This window comes from Camelus dromedarius, chromosome 9, assembly GCF_036321535.1.
Source record: "Camelus dromedarius isolate mCamDro1 chromosome 9, mCamDro1.pat, whole genome shotgun sequence".
Classification (NCBI taxonomy): Eukaryota; Metazoa; Chordata; class Mammalia; order Artiodactyla; family Camelidae; genus Camelus; species Camelus dromedarius.
The window spans coordinates 3,695,137-3,717,415 of record NC_087444.1 but is presented as its reverse complement, the minus strand read 5'-3'; the positions used below and the strand labels follow the sequence as shown (position 1 = coordinate 3,717,415).

The 22,279-nt window shown below is 34.5% G+C and overlaps 1 protein-coding gene across 1 annotated transcript in view; it reads left to right on the top strand.

The window, feature by feature from the left end:
* The window catches only part of ARHGAP29 (Rho GTPase activating protein 29), a 56,103-nt gene that overhangs the window by 1,734 nt on the left and 32,090 nt on the right, over window positions 1–22,279 (top strand). Inside the window, exons 2-3 of the mRNA XM_031457633.2 lie at window positions 3,697–3,933; window positions 15,037–15,171. Coding sequence (XP_031313493.2) covers window positions 3,729–3,933; window positions 15,037–15,171 — 340 coding nt within the window. The 5' untranslated portion in view covers window positions 3,697–3,728. The remainder of the gene's footprint in view (window positions 1–3,696; window positions 3,934–15,036; window positions 15,172–22,279) is intronic.

Here is a 22,279-nt window from a genome sequence, read left to right as displayed (position 1 = left end):
TAGGAGAGTTTCACAAATACTTTGCTCAACAATCTGTTTACACAGTTCAAACTTCACTTGGAAGCGATTTAGTAGGCTTCCGCAAAGCCAAGTTTCTGGAATTGTTTCCAGTCCTATATATATCTTGTTCACAATTTATATACTGTAGTGAGGCCACATTTTGTCTGTTACTTAAGTGTGTTAAAAAGCATCCTCCCACAGTAAAGCGCTGCTGGTGATAGTGGCGAACAGTTACTGTGGCTTCATGATGAACCAAACATTGCTAAGTGCTTTTCGTATTATTATATCATGTACTTAAATTGCCAGTTGAAATCTGTTAGTAACTACATTTTATGTTAGCACCAACTAGAGGATGTTCATCTGGGGACATGGGAAAGTAATGTGAATGGTCTGAGAACATATATGTCCTCCAAACTTTCTCATTATCATAGTCCAGATTTTATGAAAGCTTGAATTAACTTATGTTACTAACATTTTTTTTCAACTGTTATATTTCCTTTTTTCAGTTTGCAATATGAAAAGTAGTAAAGTGTCAATAACAAAAGCAGTGCCTTGCTCACTGCAATGCTGACTAGAGGTGGAGTATAACCCTTTTTAGTTCCTCTCTTCCCCACCATTTTTGTTTATTTACAGATGTTCTTAATGTTGACTAAAAATATTCAAGCATTTTTAAAACACTTTTTACAACTTTGGGTTACTAATTTGACAGTTAAAGTAAATTATTTTTGCTGAGATAGGTGAATTGTTTTATTTGAGACTTGTGATATATGCTTTAGTTTTTATAGCCATCTTTTTACCAGTGGTGGTGACCAGTTTTTTAATTTCTTAAACTAAAAGCCATCAAAATTGATCAGAGTGACTTTATTAAGTAAGCTGCAAAATTGATAAATTAAACTAATAGTCTTCTCAATTAGTGATTTTAAAAGAGTTGCCCAAACAAGGCACTTGAGTGTTTTGTTTGTTTTTGTTGGAGGGGAGACTTAGGTATAATAATAGTGCCCTTAAAATTGTCCTGAGTTCATTTTAGAAGTTATCTACATATTTAAGGATTAATGTTAGATAAGTTTGAAACCAGGTAAAATGTAGAAATTACATTTTTAGAAATAATTTGAGATCAACAGTATTGAATAAAGGAACTTTAAAAGCTGTTAGAGAGGTGTTGGGGTACCTTATTTGATAACCAGAAGTAGAGAAAAAATATTAGAAATCCACCTGTGAGTTCACTTTTGTATACCCCTGCCTTTACTGAATGTCATGTGCTTATTTTCTTAAAATACTATTTTAGAGATAGATTTTTAAAAAACATGTATATTTTCCATTCAAAACACTCCCAACAATCCAGAGTTAACCATTTTTATTTCTATAAGAATTAATTGAAACTCTACAAATTTAAAAGCTCGTTACTCACTCTGCAAATTCTTTACTCATGCTGCAGACAGTTTTAAGTTGCTCATGCCTCATATGCCAAGCACTGTGCTATAAGGAGAGAACACATGGTTAGCAGACAGACAGGGTCATGATTTCCTTGAGGTGATAGTCTAGATAGGGAGACATGAATCATCTATTTGAACTTCAGAAAGTGCAGTGATGAAAAGTGTAAGATGCTATAAAGCATCTAACAGGAGATTATTTTCTAGTTTGGTGGTGGTGGTGGTGGATATGGGGGTGAGGGAGGTCCAGGAAGATTTCTTTGAGGAAATAATCTTTGAGCTGAGATCAGAATGAGTAAACAAAGAAGGAATAGTCCAGGCAAATGGAACTGCAGATAGACAGGACCCCAAGTCCAGTAGTTGGTGTTTTCCAAGTTTTAGGGAGAGGACCCATTAAAAGTATGAGACCAATTTGGTGGATTGCAACCAGCATTTTAAAAAACGAAATGGGAGAAGATAGAAAACATCTGCGTGTATCACCTGGCTCCTTAGCCAGGATCTGTTCTATGTTTGTGCATTACCACACACACACCGCACACAAACGTTAACATACCTAATGTGTATACTGGCTCATGATGTAAAATTATTTCCTACTGTGGGTCGCAGTAAACAAATAATTGTTGGAAGAATGAGAATGAGGTGTGTGTGGCAGGAGTGTTGAGTAGGAATTGTGACTCCAGAGGACATGGCAGAGATAAATAGGAGCCAGATCTCATGTTGACCCTTGTAGTGTAGAGTAGCTTTTCACTTGTCCTTTGGAAGAGTTTTGAGCAGAGAAATGACATGAGAGTCATGTTTTGAAAATGTACTCACTCACTACATTTGGAGTGGGACATGAATGGATATAGAGAGATCTTTATGAAATTAGTAACAATAGCTCAGACAAGAAATGATGGTAATTCACATAGTGTGTAGTAGAGATAGAATTGGATAGATTAAAGAGCTGTAGATTAGGGAAAAAAATCTAGAGTTGGGCGAGGTATAGGAAAGAATATATCTTATGTGTGACCCAGAAATAAATATTACAAAAACTTTCTATTATAAATTTCACAGAAGTCCTTAGTAATTCTACCATTTTGAAATTATCTAAATATTCAAGACAAAACATTTGAAAACTGTTTTAATGATAATGCTTGAGCTAATTTAATGCCTCTGGTCATTTCCTTTTTGATTTCAAGAGATATAGACAAAATTAGGACTTTTAATTCTGGAAAGGTAAAATGAAAGGATGAAGCAGAAACAAACTAAGATTTTCTTGAGTTCCAACTATCTGCCAGGTTTAGGTGTTTTAATATATGTAGTCTTCTAATTTTATGTTCCCTTTTAATCTTCACACAGCCTGTAAGCAGTTGTACAGGTCACACATTTAGAAAGTATTCAGCCAGGATTCAAATGTCTATCTTTCTTATAACAAAAGATTGTGTTTTTATTACACCATTCTGAAATTACCAAAAATATTGCTCCAGTAATCATACATTTATTTGTTCAACCAATCCAGGTGTTTCAGATTAGTGGACATCCTTAGAACTTGTTTTTAACAAAGAAATATTCTTGATGAAAGGTGATAACCCAGAATATGTGTGTGTATGAGTATGCATTATTGTTAAGAACAAACTGTAATTGAAACTTCTTTAATGTGTTGGGCACTTCTATACCACTGTCTCTTTTAATGCTTACAAAAGCTCATGATGTAGGTGTTGTCAGGATGTTATTCCCATCTTACAAATGAGCATACCAAAGTGAATAGATGATTAACAGCTTGTCAGGTCACACGTAGTAAGTGATGGAGGGGGATTTTGAAAACAGGTCTTTCTTTTTTCAAAGCTCATATTTCATATGTATTTTTGAAGGTGATGCCATGAGGGAGATTATGTCCTTCCACTAAGTGACATTTCAGAATAACTTACAGTTTAAAAAATTTTATACCCTAGGAGTTAAGAAGTTTGTTAGGTGCATGAATTTTGGTAACAAAGCAGATCAGGATTCAAGTACCAGTTCATCATGTATCAGCTGAAAACTTAGGCACATCTTTTACCCTCCAAACCTCAGGTTCCTAACTTGTGAAATGAAGAGAATAGTAGCTTGCATATCATAGGGTTGTCAAGATTACTGGCACTTAATAAATGGAAGTTGCTAAGTAGTACAGGATTTTTTTTTTAATAGAATGCTGAGGTGGGTTTTGGGCTGTTTGTGAAAACCTAGTAAATATCCCCTGGTTAATATAGCATTTGTGTTTCTCTCTTTCTTTCTTTCTTGCCCCCTTAAGGATTTCAGTTCTTTTGACTGTTCCATGAAAGGATGATTGCTCACAAACAGAAAAAGACAAAGAAAAAACGTGTTTTGACATCAGGCCAACTCTCTGCTGATGTGACAGCTTCTGAAATGGGGCTCAAGTCCATAAATTCCAACTCCATTTTGGATCCTGATTACATCAAGGAGCTGGTGAATGACATCAGGAAGTTCTCCCATATGTTACTGTATTTGAAGGAAGCTATTCTTTCAGGTTTGTCAACTATTTTCCCTTAGCATCCTTACTGGGTACTTTGTAAAATTTTAAATGCCATCCTAGCTACAGACAAGTGTGCACACAGTGGTGGGAACAGGGTAGTCTGCTTTAGTTATTTTATGGGGTTTTGTCTTTGTTTTTGTTTTTGTTTTGCCAAATGTTTAATTTTTACAGAGTAAATTATTTTTTAATCAGATACAGTGCAATACATAATAGAAACTTTGTTAAGTGTGAGAACAAGAATGCAAAAAGTGAAGATCAGTCTTTGGTTTTTAGAAGTTGGACGCATTTGACGTAGGCAAATTTTAGAAATCTGGGATTTTAACCTCCTTGTTAATAGTAACACAGTGCATTGATTGGTCTTTAATAAGAAGGCTAGGGTTTTAAATTTATATTGTTGATACTTCTGCCTGGATTCAATTTTCTATATTGTTCCTAAAACTTAATCTAAAATCACTGATTTGAGTGAATTTTTGTTCTCAAAAATCAAAATTATGTTCTGATGTTCTTTTCTTCAATTAAGGAGTAAACACAGAATTTATTCTCTATCTAGTTAAAAGTGGATTAACGAGGCATGAGACGTGATTCTCCTGAAGTAAAGAGCTATATACATCTGTACTCCCTGACTTGATGTTAATACCCAAGTCTTTCAACTTTCTGTGCCTCTTTTATATCTAAATTTGATGGCAATGATAATTAATAATATACTCCCATTCTTTCATAGTAAGTAGTAGTTCAGTCCATAGTTATAATGGTGTGTCTGGGTGCAGGAAATGAGGACTCCTCATGTTACTCAGATGAGACCTTCTGGTGCTTCATAGACGTTTATAAGATTTCAATAAATACTTTCTATGTGTGTAAATTAAATATTCACTTTCTGATTTGTTCTGAAGAACAGAAACTAAAAGCATGTCTTGTATTTGTCCTAAACGTCTTTTTAAGAGTTTATTTCTAACCTGAATAATTTTCAAGTTGAAATGCCCTAGATAACTGGACTTGAATTGTAGCCTCAAAATTTTAGTATTTGAATTTTCCTTGAAATGACAGTCACATAAGTCATTCTTCTGAGACTATATATATATATTTTTTTAGAAAAGGATTTACCTACATTCCTGTTCATTTTAATAGCTTGATTTTGAAGTCTAATTATGAATAAGTAAATGGTAATAAAGTTATCTTGTTCTAAATACTAGTAACAAATTTATTACTAAAATAACACATCTGCCATTTATTTAAAGAAGCATACCTTTGTAATAAAGATTTGTCCTTAACTGGGTTAATTGTTTTAAATTTGCTTTTTGACTTACATTCAGTAAAATTTATTCTTTTTGATGTAACTTGGTTAATTTTGAATTTGAAATTTAAAATGATGTATTAGTTGACAAATCATTTACTTCAATTTAGGGTAAAATCTGATTTTATTTAATGTATCAATTTAAATAAGTTTTTATTAATATAAATAAGATTTAGTTAAGATATTTATTTGTTTTTGTTTCCCACAGGAGATTTATATCATTTGAAAGGCTCATTTTGCATATTTATCCCTTGTTTCACAGATTTAAAATGATGGTAATTTAAAACAAGTTGGACCCACTCCTTATCTCTACAGTGTTTTAATAATGAGTTTTAGTTTGTGAGTAGACAGTTTGTAGGTTAGGAAGGAAGAGAATTGAAAGCTGATCCTAAGTGAGAAAAGAGAAAATTGGTAATAAGATAGCAAAAGGAGACTACCCTTTGAGATAAAAGGATGTGTGGAAATGTATTTTTTACAAAAATGTAATATTAAAAATCTGTAAGGATGTTACACATTTAATAAGAAAACCAGTACTTCAAAATTTAAGTACTTGATTGTATTGCTAATAATAAAAAAGCTTACCATTTATGGCTGATGAATTGATTTAAAAATGTAAAAACCATCTTTTGGATAACCAACTCTCATTAATAAGCAGTAGCCAGAGGATTTTCATTCATTTATCTTTGGATCGATTTTAATACTTGGTTCTTCAGTCAGGGTTAAAAGGATTTATGAATGCCATCTCAGAATAAATCTTGGATTTAACAAGAATTTGTTTTCTCTGTCTTTGGAACCTTGTTACCAAAATCTGGAAATATACTCTTTAGTTTATTTGGATTGATAGAGCTTTTTTGTTTGTTTGTTTTCCTAAAGGGAGTATATATGAACATATAAATTAACCTCATTATCAATGATAAGAAATGCTGTATAATAGTATGCTTGTTTATGTTTTTAGCTTGTTAAGAGTCTCATACTACACCTTATTTACTTAATAATTATTACAAAAATCACATGAAATGTAATATTCAGAAAAATAGGTAAAAAGTTTAAATTCTGTAACTATTTAAGGTGGTATTATTACATATGTTCCTGGACATAGACACAGGCCATGCTTTTGTCTTCTGGGTATTGAGAAATATCCCTGGACTTCCGTTCTTTAGTACCACCATAGTTGTAAATGTGGCCAGATAGCAAAGAGCTGGCCACTGTTTTTCTTTTGGAGTAAGGGACCCTTGTCAGTATCGTGTCCGTGGCCTTGCCAGTATTTTATCTTTTGCCTCCTTAAGAAAAAGGATGCCAATTTTTTGGTATTGTTTGAAAAGTTAGCTTTTAAGAATATAGACTGTGGGTATGCAGATCATCTTTGGTGTAATCTGAATACCATTTTCTTTATGTACTTTGCCTGTCGTGAGGCAATGAAGTACAAAATCTCTTGACTGTTGTTTCAGGTGGTCAGTTGTGTTGTTGAGGCAAGGCTTAGATTAATAGCTTTGTGATAGGTCTATAGCCACATTTCCCTTTCCCTGAACTAGTGATAGAGATGACGTATAATTGTGCTTTACATTTCACAGAGTACTTTTATATACAGGCAGTATTAATCACACAGTCCCCACAAAGGCAAGTTCTTTTAGCTCCATTTCACAGATGAGTTGTATGTATAATTTAGATTATGTGATTTCATCAACCTCTTATTGTTGATGAATAGTGGTTTCCTTTGGAACCCAGGAGTCATGAATGCAGAATGGTGGGTTATTTTCAGCTACTTCACATGGCAGTCACTCTAAAAACACTGCTCAGTTTTCATTATCTCATTAACCAGTTCTGTTTTCCGTGGAGTTTATCTAGATCTGCACTGTCAGTATGGTAGCCTCTAGACATGTGGCTATTTAAATTTAATTGAAATTTGGAATTCACTTTCTTAGTTGCAGTAGCCTCATTTCAGGGGTTTATTAGCCACCTCTGGTTAGTGGCTGCCATTTTGGATGGTGAAGATATAAAAATTCCCATCATTACAGAAATTTCTGTTGAACAGTGGTGGTATAGACATTTGACTTTCATCAGTCTCAAAATAATGAGATGAATTCTTAAGCTATAAATGTTTTTGATTTCTGTAGCATGAAAAGAAAACCTAGAAAATGTCATTGGAACAAATTTAAGACAGTTTTCCCTAGAAGTAGAAACTTTTGGAATCTATTTGGAATCCCCTTCTTTAAGTTGCCTTTGGAATGTGTAGGTTTCATGTAGTTCTTTGATTTGAACTAGCAGATCACTTTTCTAGACATTTTATACAGTTTGGTGAAATTGGTAGTAGGAGGTTGCAGAGATCGCTCAGGAAAGAGAATCACACAGTATAGGTTCTAGGCCTAGTTTTGCTGTTGACTAATTTTGGAATATGGTTTGTCATTTTATAATTTGTTAAGAATGAGGTGCCTACACCAGAGACTACTGATTTTGTAATTCTGTGATTCCAAAATTGATTAGAGTTGGAAATTCTTCATTGTCCACAATAGTGACAGTTCAGAGCTGAAGAAGACAGCTAAGTATTTGTTTTCAAACTTCATAATGAATTTTAGAGGACATCCACCTCCTACCACTCTACAGGATTTTTTGTGAGTTTTATGATAACTGTCTTAAGTATGGTGTTCATGGAAATTTCCCAAGTGAGAATATGAAGCTCGTATTACAGTAGTTATTGAGAACTGATTAGCGAAAATTAGTGCCTGCCAAGGAACTCTGTGCCCTTAACAGAGTAAAGATATGTATGCACTTCGTGTCTACTGTTTTTATTTACAAATAAAAATGGAGAGCTTAATGTGGGAGATCAGAGGACTGTGAAGACAGTTACTTGTTTGACAGGATAAATAATAAGAGTTTGTTGATTCTCTGTCCACTGCTTATTTCCAGGGGGAGGTTACCCTGTAGTCTTATATAAGTAGCAGATGTGGAATTCAAAGTTTTAGATCTCTATCCAGTGTCATTAAGGTGCATTATGAATAATTACAGGGGCAAAATTTGCATCTTATGTTAAAATGCTGAAGGCATGTGACTGCAGATTAATATGTGTGCAGTCTAAGTACCAGTTCAGGTTTATTGTTGCTCCTGCCCAAGAAATAATGTGTTCTGAACACCAAAGAACACGTTTATAAATGTTCTTCTAGTTTATACAATAATCTTATACTCTGTCTTTGTGACATACCTTCCCATTCCCAGGTGGAACCCCATTCAAGGAAGTTCAAACACTGGGAATTTGAAAAGTGCAGGGTTTTTAATTGGACTAGAAAGAGTAGTGCAAATTGCTTAATTTGTCTGATACTCAATGCTTGGAAGTGTCCATTGCAGTTATAATATATATTTGAAGAAAAATAGACAATTAGTCTAATACTTCTTGTAGCTTTTTGATTATATAATACTATTTTAAAAATAGATTTTAATAAAAGTTTACTGTTGGGACAGTGGTGCAGTGGTGCCTTGTTTTTCTTTTTTGTTTTTTAAATAGAAGGGAAGATAATACTTTATCATCAGTTTCAGGTAAAATAGTTCTCTAATTTTCAAAAAATGATTTCCAGTTTAAGAGTGTATCACTTTTATTTTATAAAAATGTAACTAATCTCATAAATGATAGCTTTTGATGAATTCTGGGTCCTAAATTTGACAGAACTATAGTCAGAGTGGTATGTTAACTTTCCTAAAGCAGATTTTATTGAACAGAAGGAATTAAGTAAAAATTTTAATGCCATTAAATATTATATTCTGTTGTAAGAGGAAAGTTCTGCATAAATTTTCAAAGTCTTAATTGAAATCCTGTGTTGTGGATTTATCCAGTTTTTTTCCAGAGTGAATATACAGGAGGATGTGTACATTTATTGCAGGCAAATTCCAATGAGAATTAATTTTATCATTGATAAGTATTACTTAATTTTCAGCCTCTATAGTGTGCCAAGAAATTTTGTGAAATACTAGAACCATCAAGTTGCTAGTCTCCAATATATCCTCCTGCTGTGTTCTTCTAGCAGTAAACCTCTCTAGAAGTGATTTCTAATGGTTATCATTTAGGAAAAGCTAATGTGAATGTTCATGGGTTATGGCTTAGTGCCTAGGAGGTAAAAATGAATCTTTGAGGAAGGAACTATGAAATTCAGGTAGCTCATTTATTACACATGTGCCAGCTCTTAGGAGATTTCCTCTTCTGCACTTATCTAGAATGGTTTATGTAATGTAACATCATTTATAATAGTAACTGGCATGTTCAGTTGGAAGTTAAGGCCCCTTAAATGACACACAGGGTACCTGTCACTTAACTATAACTTCTTTAACCATGTGATACATCATGGTGACTAAGAGCATATATTCTAGAGCCAGAACCCCAAGGTGGAATCCTTCACATTCTGCCACTGTTTGTGTCTAACCACGGGCAAGTTACTTAATACTCTCTCCCTCAGTTTCTTTCTACAACTGCCAAAAGGAGGTAATAGCACCTACATCATTGGGTTGTTGTGAAAATTAAATGAGTTCATATATGTAAAGTGCTTAGAATTAAGTGTTTAAAATGTCAGCTATTATTATTTTTATAACACCTAAGTGGCTGGATAAAGAAAGCTGCTGTTCAGACTTCACTTTTATCCTGTAAATTCAGAAGTCATTACAGAAAAAAAGTGAGTTTCCAATGATAAGTTCTGAAACTTTTTCTCTCCTTCTTGTTTTCATTGCTTTCCCAGAAGGGTTAAGCTGAATTAACTAGACTTATTTTAAAAATTATTGTCATTTTTTTTTTAAATCAAGGAAAACACCATGGTTTTTTTTTTTTTTTCATTTATTTACATAAGCATTTCCATGAAGTGTTTGCAGTATAAACACTGTGGTATTGTGTTAACGCATGAGAACCAAAAAGTGGAACTGACTGATCTGTTCTTACTTGATAAGCTGAATGAAGCAGAAAGTAAATGGCACCAGTGAATGAAACAATAAATTAAAATTCATATTACAGGGATGGTAAATAAACAAGCCAACATTAGGATACAGGAGTTTTCTATATAACTAGTGTTAAGACTGGTTAAACATAGTATTTGTATATATATTACTTTGTGGTGTAAATTAAATTTCATTACATTTACAATATGGCCACTATAGAATTTTTAAATTATCTTGTAATTATATGACTAATAATTTAACTTGATAGGTATAGAAATATTTTTATAAAATATATTCTTAATTACTATTTTATTTCTAAGTAATTTACTAATTTAGATTTTATATGTAAAATGAAATTGAAATTTAACTTTTAAAATTAAAAATTTTTTAATTGAAGTGTAGTCTGTTACAGTGTGTCAGTTTCTGATGTGCAGCACAATGTCCCAATCATACATATATATGTACATACATTTGTTTTCATGTCCTTTTTCACTAAAGGTTATTAAAAGATATTGAATACTTTAGTGTCTCTTTTTCATTAGCCAGAATATTGTAGGACCATACTGTAAGTGTATTTGTTACTCCCAAAGAGTTTTTGTTAATGTGGGCTGTATCTCTTACTGTTCCCTGTGTTAGAAATTAATACTAAGAGCAGTGAAAACCATATAAAAAACACATACAATAATTTTGAAATATATTTATTTCCACATAGTTAATTTTCTGGACTCCAAGAAGACCAGAATTTAAAACCTTGGTTTATTTAAGCATTTAAACCATTAGTGTTTTGTAGTTCTTGCTTAATACTCGGCACTAATTTTGAATATTGGTGGTGGTTGTTGACACACAAGAATCAAGCTCTTTTGTCCTGAGATCTCAAAAGTATTTTTACTTGGCATTCCCTGAGTGTATTGTCTGTAGCTTTTACTGCAAAACTTCAGAGTAGGGAATAGAAATGACTGGCTTTCCTTCCTCTTTTTTAAGGCTAACATAGGTTAAGCTTCAGAAAGAGGACAGCACGTCTTCATGACACTAGGGAGGCATTCAGCCCTGATTTTGATAAGTGGGCAGAAGTATTACCATAAACTAGCTTCAGTTAGTTATATATATTATATATAAAATACATACAATAAAGAATAGACTTTGCACCACAAAACTGGGGATGGATACAATTATGTCATTTCTTATAGCTATTCAGATTGTATTATTGTCCCAGAAGTTTCTTTTATTTCAAAGCTACTAGGTTCCATTTCAGCCGTAACCTATGTTATTAACCTGTTTCTGCTTCTGTATAAACTAATGAAAATAGCTGCAAACATTTACAGAGGGCTTATTATGTTCCAGCTACTCTTCTAAGTACCTTTTGTTTTTTAACTCATTTAGTCCAACAACCCCATGACGTAGCTACCAGTGTCTTCTTTTTTATCAGTGAGGAAACTGAGGCACAGAGAGGTTAAGTAACTTGCTCAAGGTTTATCAGCCATGGAGGTGGAATTTAGATTCAAGCAGTTTGGTTCCAGAGACTGTGCTTTTAAGCAGCCCCTAAGCTACATGCCTCAGCTAAGTAAACCTACCAGACTAACCTGCACGGCTACAAAACAGAGTAGGTAATAATCACTTAATTAAGATGATTCTTGAAATTACATGCTTACATTTCCCCTAGGAATTTTAAAAAGTTATAAATGAAATTTTAATTATAAAAGTAATATGTGTTTATGAGAAAAATTCCAACAGTACGTAAGTTTTCTAAAATCTTTTGCTCATTTCTATTTCATTTTTTAAAGACTATTTTTAGAACAGTTTTAGATTTGCAGAAAAACTGAGAAGATGGTACAGAGAGTACCCAGACACCTGTATGCCTAGTTCCCATTATTAACATCTTACGTTAGTCTGTTCCATCTGTTAAGAGTTAATGAACCAATATTTGGTAATAATGATACCTTATTATTAATTGAAGCGCATAGTTTATGCAGATTTCCATAAATTGTTCCTGATGCCCTTTTTTCCTTCGAGGATCTTACCATAGTACATTTAATCATCATGTCTCCTTAGGCTCTCCTTAGTCATGGCAGCTTCTCAAACTTTCCTCATTTTTGATGACCCTTTTAAGGAGAGCAAGTCGGGTATTTTGTAGGATGTGCCTTGATTAGAATTTGATGTTTTTCTCATGATTAGACTGGGGTTGTGGGACATGGAGAGGGATATAACAGATATAAAGTGCCGTTTTCATTATGTCATGTCAAGAATACTTACTGTGAACATGATTTATTACTGCTGATGGTGACCTTGATTACCTGCCTCGAGCGGTTGTCAAGTCTGTCTAGTGTAAATTTAGTCCTCTTGTCCCCCTTTCCATATTGTACTCTTAGGAAGAAAGGCACTATGCACATGCTTCATTCACCTCCTTGAGGACAAAATATCTGTAGAAATCATTTGGAATTCTTTTATACAAGAGAGTTGTGCTTTCCTTTCATTTATTAATTTATTCAGTCATTTATTTGTATCAGCATGGATTCATGAATATTTAGTTTATACTTTGGGTTATAATCCAGCACTACTTTACTTGCTGCTCGCATTTTTCCCGCTTTGGCTTTGGGAGCTCTTGCAGTTGGTTCCTGTGCGCTGTTGGCATACCCTCTGCAATATGAAGGCTTGTTTTCTCAGCTCTTACTTTCTGGCATTACAGGATGCTCGTAACTCACCTCGTATATTTTTTGACCCAGTCCTAGAACCAGCCATTTCTCTAAGGAGCCCTGGTTCCTCTTATTGGAGAATGGTATTAGAAGCCAAGATCAGGGTGCTAGTATGCTTGTTGCTACTGGGGCATCATTTCTTTTAGGCCCTCTCAGCTGACAGAGCAAAGAAATACATGTGTGTGTACTAACCTGTGTATACACACACGTCTATAAACATTTCTGTATGTAGTCCCCCTATGTGTTAAGCTAAACATGAATTCTTACTGAAGTATCCAAATCTAATCTGTCACTCCATGGATCATTATAGCCTCCTCTCCCTGCTTATTTGTAAATTTCCATTCCAGCAGTCTGAGTCCTGGCTCGCAGTTGTTCATTTCCAGTATACATGTAGGGCAGTTATCAGCATTGTTAACCTAACCCCTCACTGGAAACACTTCATCAACTAGAGTACAGGGCGTGTGTGCGTTTCCTTTGCCGTTGTCTTGTGGACACCACTCATCTCCAAAGCTGCTTAAGTCAGCACCAAATCTCCTGTGTTTCTTTTTCTGTCATTAAAATCTGTTGGATGAATGAGTTGGATTTTTTCCTGAAGGCACGCTGTCCTCTTTGCTTCCATCACTATCTGAAGTATCCTTCTTTGCCTCTTCCTGGAATACTCTTTGCCTTAATATACCCAGCTTCCTACCCTGCCTGCTCCTCTAATACTACACATTTCTCTCTTTTGGTAATGCCAGTAATAAATGGAATATTTGATAGATGATGGTAGAATTTTTAGTTTTTATTTTTTATCCTGTAGACAGTTTTTCTTTCCAGTGATTATCTGTTAACATTTCTGAAAAAAGTTATTCACATAATTATAAAATGACACTTTAAAAATGTTTTTTCCTCATTTTTTAAGCTATTTCAAGAGGGAGAGAGGATAACATTAAGAGCCAAGATTCTAGAATTACTCAGATTTTAAGTTCAAATTTTGATTCGGTGAATATAAGTGTGTCTCAGTTTTCTCATCTGTACAATGGAGATTTTTTAAATTATCTACCTAATAGGATTGATGTGAAAGTTAAATGAGATAATATGCTTTAAGTGCTTTTAACAGTGTCTAGCACATAGGAAGCACTTAATAAATGTGCTGTTGGTAAACAGGAGTGCTATGTAAGGTTATAGAAAAGAACATTACATAAGAGTATTATATTTAAGGTGCTTGTCTTTTCATACTTTTGAGGATTACTTCAGGGTTTTAAAGGTTTGGGTGACTGTCTGGTTTGCCTGGGATGGTGATCTAGGAGCGTGCCTGTTGTGCTGGCATGATTATGAGTAGGACATGCCTTTATTCTTGCTAGATATTTTAGTTTGGAAGAAAAAGTATAAGGTCACCTTATTTCCAGGCGTTACAAAATGTCTGTGTCCCTCTGGTGAGGGCTGGTGTAAATGGTGGAGTAGGCTAGGGGTAGACAGATGGGGACTGGGAAAGCGTACACACTGAAGTGAGCGGTGCTGCTCTGTTTCAGCTGTTTGTGGCCAAGGAGGCCTGGTATAACCAGATTTTGATTTTTCAAGAGTAGGCAGAAATCTGGAGCTTTTTAATTTAATTTTTCTAAAAAGTACAAAATTTCATTGAACCGTATAAAGATCTATGCACTTTATTGCATGTAAATTATGTCACAGTTTTTAAAAATAGGCAGATCAGATGGTGGTCCATATATATATATGCTTGTGAGTTGCTAATTTCCAATATCTGATACTATCTTAATGCAAAGACTCAGTTCTAACACAGAAACTTAACATGTTAACTGCTGTTTAATACCAGTTAATATAGCAGACATTGTAGGGCTTTAACTCTGTTACCATATATATTTAAAAGTATGTGATAGTAAAAACTGTAAGATAGGAAAAACTTACGTTATAAAGTTGCCTCCAGGGAAATCTGGAGAGCACATTTAGACTGGGAAAGCTGAAAAAGGTCGTGCTAAATTGACCATGACTGTGAGTGCCTTTGAAATCCTTAATGAATTAAAATGATTATGGATATTTTGAAGACTAAATAAATTACATATAATTGCCATGGTGAAAATATAAGTGAACACATAGTAGGCAGAAATTATGGAACCACTGGCTCTGCTTGAAATGCGCTTCAAAATACTCTTCCTTAGTTTAGATTCCTGACACTTGTTTGGGAAACAAATTTAAAATTTTTTTTTCCTTCAGACTGTTTTAAAGAAGTCATTCATATACGTCTGGACGAACTTCTTCGTGTTTTAAAGTCTGTAATGAGTAAACATCAGAACCTCAATTCTGTTGATCTTCAAAATGCTGCAGAAATGCTTACTACAAAACTGAAAGGTAAGAAAAATAATACTAACATTGGGTTGACGCAGGCAAAAGGGATCCAAGTGATGTTTTGTGGTTTGTAACGACTGTAGCGCCATCTCTCATGGCATCTGTATGACGTGTACCAGTGGGAGTTGTGTATACTTTGATATTTAAATATCCCACTAAGTCACACCTAAAACTCTGTTTCAAAAATCAAAACTTTATTTGGCAGGAAATGTTCTAAAAATACTAACTGAAATAAACTAAACAACTGACGTTTGAGATTTTTTGAGTTTTTTTAAAGAGTGTATGCTCTTTTGAAGTAGGTTTTTAGTGTACAAAAAGTCTTTGTTATCTGAGGACAATTGATGCTGAAAAATGGCCATTTATAGTGACTCCACTTAAAGGAGGGAACCAAATGGAGAAAAAGAAGACTAAACTGGAACTTTATTTTAAAATGTGGAAAAATGAAGATAAAATTGTAAAATAAGTCTATCATGTATGTGTATGTTTTGTGTATATATGTGTACATGTACGTGTGTGTATACAGTACATGTGCTAAAAGAAATAAGAATTAGGACATTACCCCTTGATGAAATGATTTGCCACCAAAAGTTGTTTGAATCCGTTATTCTAGGCTGCAATATATAAAGATTGAGGATGGAGGCAGGGAGTTCAGTTAGGAGATTGTGAGAAATAATAGATGAGGGCTGACAGTCTGATCTAAGACAGAAGCTGGGTTGTGGCAGAGGTGGAACCAGAAGAGGGCATGGCATGGATGTTGATTTGGGGAAACATAGGACAAGTTGAATGTTAGGGGTTAAGTTGAAGTTTGGAGTTGAACATGCGGACTTGATATGTAGGTGGTGGTAGGAGAGGATGACACCAACTCAGAGTGCAGAGTAAATAGAAGACTGAGTATGAGATCCAGGGACAGAGAGAAGATAGAGGAGCCCGAGAAACATCTAGGAAGTAGGGAGATGATCTGGAGAAAGATGTTACGAAATTTTATAAGTGTCAGTTTCTAAGAAGTGATTGTCAGTGTTAGTGTCAGTCTGATAGATAGTATGAATTCAAATAATTTAACTGTAAAAAGTGTCACCATAGGTTGAGTAAGGAAACGAAAGGCTTCTTTCGGGGGAGGGATTACGTATGGAGAGTCTGAGAGGTCAGGTGGGCAGTATCCAGGCTAGAGCGAGACTGGGGCTGTGATACAGGGCACTTGTATAAGAAGTCTGAATGTGAGAAACAGGACGTGATGGATGGACACACTCATACGTAGAGAGGGCCAAGGCCAAGTGTCAAGGGGGAAGGCATGCAGAGAAAGTAAAACCTTGTCATTAAATGTGATCCATATACTTAAGAACTGCCTTCCCTACCTTTTGACGTAGGTTTATCCTGTTTGCATGGTTCTCTTTTTTCTGTATTTCAAGCACTGAAACAAATATAGATGTCTTTAAAGTGGAAGAAATGGATAGCTTCTGTTATGACTTTTAAAAATGTTTAGTAACCAGATTTGTTTTTTAATAGATTGTTTGTAAGTGCCATGTATCTTAACTTAGATAGGGAAATTTGTGTCTATAGATAGTAAAATTTCCGTGCTTGGAAATAGTGACCACAGTTCATTCAGTTGTTGTCAGTAGCTATTGTGTGCAGGCAGGATGTCCTGGGGAAGGAGTGTGTCTGTGTATAGTGATGTCCACATTCCAGAAACAGACTTGAAGAAAGTGGCCTCTCAGCTGCCTGAAAGACCCTTTTTTCTTTGAGGTAAAGCAGTCTTTTGAATATTATTTCCCGCTAAGACTGTCTTTGCCCTTGGGATTATTGTTAGAATTTTACTCTTGTGTTTGATGAAATTTAAAAGATTATTTTGTTGTTTGGGCACTTACTCTGTTTCAGTAGGACTCCATGACACAAAAGAACTTTAAAAATTGTGTCTTCTTTGGTGTAAGTTTAAGTTTTTTAACTAACTGCCCCCATCTTATTGTTAAGGCTGTCTAAAAATATCATTTATACCCCAAATGAAAAATACTCAGTAACCTGAAAAATTGATGTCAAATCAGAGCTCATTTAATTGTTTTATTTAATGGTAATTTAGTTTTCAATCCCTGGAAAAGGCAAGGGGAAGGTAAAAGCCATTTTTGGATGTCTATTCTATGGCAATCTAAATATTTTACATATGCTGTCTGCTTTAATGTTTTCAAAAAAACTTAATAAATTTACATTTTTATTCCTATATTAAAGGGGAAAGCTTAAAAACTATCGTATATTAGTATCAGAAATGTGGAGGTCATTTTGTCTTAACCTCCTAATTACATTTTTCAAACAATGGTAACCTGACTTACTTTGGAGATTTTAACTGTCAGATGCATTTTGCAAATATACCAAACCATTTCAAAGAATAACATATACAGAATAACTTTAGAATCAGAGAGGTATAATCTTGTTTGTGCTTCTGCAGGTTTGAAGGCATGAAATCTCTCCACTTCCTATGCATAGTAATTATAAGCACAGTGGTGTAAAATTGGAATCTTTGACTCTTATTTTTCAAGTGTGGAAATTACTTTTTAATAACTTTAAAAGAAAAATTCTTAGCTTTTCCCCATTCATTCTAATAGTGATTTTTGTATTTCCTGTGTATCCTCTTGTTTCCAAGCAGGAAGTTCAGTCTGACAAAATATTTGCAGTGTGTTAAGAGAGATACAGCTTATTTGTGAAGTAGATGAAGACATCTTCAGTACTCAGTAATTTATTATGTACTTAATATTTGTGTTTTCATCAGTTACAAGTATTTTGGTAAATCTTATTTGTAATATAATTTAAAAGGACCATTTTTTGGTTTTTCGTCATCTGTGTTTTGCCTTATATTTAAAAATTGACAAACAAACAAGAAAAATAATCTTTAATTATGCACCCCAAACTGTAGAAGCCTCATGTTTTCTTTCTGCTTTGAAACTTACTTTTTTAATAGGCAGTTCATTCACATGGTTCGTAGTACAAATGGTACAAAAGAATATTCAACAGTGAAGTGTCTTTCTACCTCAGACTGTAGGCCTCCCTTCCTTTCCTTAAATAAGCAACAACTATTACTGATTTTTTCTGTATCTTTCCAGAGACATACTATACATATGGACGTAAACACGATATGTTGTCTTTTTTAAAGAAAAGGTAGCATTCTGCTCCTTGCTCGTTGTTCTGAGTTACCTGTATATAAAGGGTCTCCTTATTCTTTTGTTGTTACTTGTTTTGTTTTTGTTTTTTAAAGCTGCATGGTAATCCATTCTATTGATGTACTATAATTTATTTAACCAGTTCACTACTAATAGGTGTTTGGATTGTTTCCAATTTTTTTCTGTTACAAACAGTGCTTCAGTGAATAGCTGTGTGAATTCCTAGATGGGCAGTTACTGGAACAGAGTGCACATGCATCTGTATTTTTTATATTACTGAATGCCCTCTGTAGGGGTTCTGTCCTTCTGATAGCAGTGCTGAAGAGGCTGATTTCCTGCCCCTTTGCCAACAGAGCTGGTTACCAGACTTTGTTATCCAATCTGATAGTAAAAACTAGTGTCTTGGTGTAGATTTGATTTGCATTTCCCTCATTTTGAGCACAGTTGAGTATCTTTTCGTATGTTACAGAGCCATTTGCGCATCCTTTTATGTGACTTGACTGTTTATTCATTATTTTCTTGATGGTTGGTCTTTGTTTTAGTTTTGATTTGTAGAAACTCTGTATAAGGTGCTTTACATTTGTTTTCTCGGTCCTTCCCTTCAGTAATATGCCATATTACACATGGAGAAATTGAAGTTAGGCGGTGTGTCCAGAGTGACACACAAAGTGGTAGGGGTTAGATCTAGACTCAGGTTTGAAACTCTGGGGCCTTACTTCCTCTCATTGCTGTAACATACTACTTCTAAGCAGAGCACTTCAGGATAGAAGGGAGTGGATGATGTTTGCAGCAATAACAGCTGCCATTACTGAGGGTGTGCTTGCTTATGGCAGCCACTGTTAAGCTCTTTACATGGGCGACCTGTTAATCTTCACAGCAGATTTTCGAGATCAGTACTATTATTACATCAGCTCCCATTTTGCAGATAAGAAAACTGGGACACAGAGACTTGTCCAAAGTTGCATACATATTAAGTGGGAGAGTTGTTGAGAGTTGCAGAATGGTCAAGTAGGATGAAAGCTTAGAAGGAAAAAGGCGTCTAAGTTTGACTAATGCAGTTGGAGGTTGTTGTTGACAATGTTGTTCAGTGGCATGGAGTGAAAATAACATTTATTGAGCATTTTCTATGTAATAGGCTCTGTTCTGAGGTCATTCGGTCTTCACAGTGGTTCTCAAAATACATATTATTATCCCCATTTTATAAATGAGGAAACTGAGGAGCAGAGCAGTTAAGTTACTTAACCTAGTTAAAGACAGAGGTAGGACTTAACCTAGGCAGGCTAGCTTGGAACCCATCCTTTTAACCACTCTTACTCTATATGTGGCTTCTTTATACAGAGTTGAATAGTTGCAACAGATCATATGGCCTGAAAAGTCTGAAATATTTGCTGTCTAGCATTTACAGAAAAAGTTTTTCAACCCCTGCTAACCATTAATCTGGGTGAAAAGCCAAATCCTGGTGAATTCAGTCATTATCTATTTGTAGAGGTTTGGCAGTAAAGAAATGCTGAATTACATTGCATGGTACCTTTAAGAAAAAATATGGTAAAATTAATTTTTTCTCTCATAGGGAAAATGTGAGTATGCTGTTAGCAGCATAAGAAAAAACTGTCAGCTGGTAGGAGACAGTGAAACCATGAGGGAGGAGTGCTGTTTGTGGAGGGTGTGGAGAACGAATACAGGAGAGAATGGGGAGATTTATGATTGGAAGGGAACCAGAGACTTTTTTTTGAAACACTGGAAGGAGCAACAAAGGGAAAGGATATTAGAAGTATGGAGCTGTTTTGCAGTGGAGGCAAGGGCGATAATAGGAATTTTCATTAGATGGTTGTAGCCTCATTCAAGTAGGAATGAAGGTAAGAAACAAAGACGGTTCAAATAATTGTCTTTTCGCTACTCACAGTTATTTAATCTCCCAGTCATGTTTAGTGCTTTGAGAAAGTATATTTATAGGAAAGAAAGAATAATTACAGAATTTTACAAAGTGTTATGAAGTGTTTTTTTTTCTTTAAAGTCTAATAGGTTAAAGCTAGTAAATATGAGAAACTTTATATTTTTGTTAATATTGCATTATAAATTACATTTAGAGTCTACTTCCCAATGTGATTTTAAAAACAGCATTATTAAAGTATAATTGACATACAATAAACTGTCCATATTTAAATTAAGGGTACAGCGTAATCACTTGTGACATGCGTACTCTTGTGAAACTGACAGTCTGGGTGATTCCTGCTCCTTCCTCATCCCCCCACCCCCGCGCCCCTCTGCCCCTGCCGGTTTTGATATATTGTGTTTTCATTTTCACTGTGTTCAGAATACTTTGTAATTCCTCTTTTTTCTTTGACCCGTGGGTTATTTAGAAGTGTGTTAGTTCCCTAATATTTGAGGATTTTTCCAGAGATGTTTCTAATCTAATTCCATCCAGTCACAGAACATATTTTGCTCGACTTGACTCCTTTTAAACCCATTGAAACTAGTTTTATAGCCCACAGTATGGTTGGTCCGTCTTGGTAAATACTCAGTGTGTGCTTGAAAAGAACATGTGTTTTACTGTCCATTGGGTAGAGCATTCTTTAAATGTCCATCTTCTCACAGTTACTGATGGCATTGTTGAAGGCTTTCACATCCTTCACTTATTTTTTGGTTACATGTTCTGTCAACTATTCAGAGAGGGTTTTTTGAAATCTCTGACTATATAACTGAATTTGTCTATTTCTCATTGCAATTCTGTTAGTTTTTGCTTCATGCATTTTGAAATTATTTATTAGATGCATAAATGCATAAAATTGTTCTGTCCTCTTTATAAACTACTCCATCATTATAAAATGATTGTCTTTTAGCTCTGGTAGTTTCCTTTACTCAGAAATCTTTGTGTATTCTAGGCACTAAGGTAGAGCAATTGTAGAGCTTAGCACAGTTGTTTCTTGTCTGTTAGGATTCTTATTCTTTGTTGCCTGATAGCCAGTGTCATGAAAACTATTGTTTCATATATTTTGTACAGATTTCTTTTAGTTGTTTGAGCAGTATAAGCCTGTTTTTCCATCTTGGCCAGAGCAGAAATCCAAAAATAATTTTTAAATTATTTGTGGTGGTACTTAAGTTTTCCTTCTTGTTTGTATCAGGGATATTTAGAAGAATCTGATGAAAGGTGTGGACCTTAGCTCCTCGTATCTACAAAGGCTTATACATGTAAAATCATGGTTTTAATTTCATGAGGTTTCCAGGCTTGAGGATTAATTTATCTGTGTTGAGTCCTTGCTTTCCAGGAAGCATTTTCAGTCCTAGTTACACATTAGAATCACCTGGGAGAGCTTTGGAACAAATATCTGTGCTTCACCAGACCTGTGAAATCTGAATCTTTGATGGTGGGACCCAGACTTTGTTTTTAAAGCTCCCTAAGTAATTCTAATATGCAGCCAAGCTTAAGAACAACTCAATTTTAAAACAAAGGATAGCTTCCTCTTCACTTGGTTTCCCTGCTTCGAGTTACTGGGAAAGATCTAGGAAGGGTGGAACATAGGGAATCAGTTGCTCCTTAAACTCAACCTGAGTAGAATGGATACTTTTTCATCCCTCAGATTTTGTCCTGGTAAATTGTATCTGGGCTTTTAACAAAGGTGCATTCAGGTGAAGTTATGATAGGAATCCTTTTTCAGTTATGTTTTATAATTTTCTTTAAAAAATGTAAAATGTAGGAATATCCCTAGGATAAACAAAAAACAGCTGTATGTCAATTAACATGGACCTCAGAGCCAAAAGCCTATGAGAAATAAGGTTTAAAATAGGAATTTAATAATCTTAAAGCATTGGGTGTTTTCTGTTTTGTGATAGGTTTTATGCTGTGTCGGATGTATATGTGACTTCAAATATCAGTAATTTGTAGTGAAAAATGTACTTCATATTGACTTAAGTGAGCCACAGTGCATTTAGCTGTTTTTTAAAATGCCATAAAGCAATAAGCAAGAGAA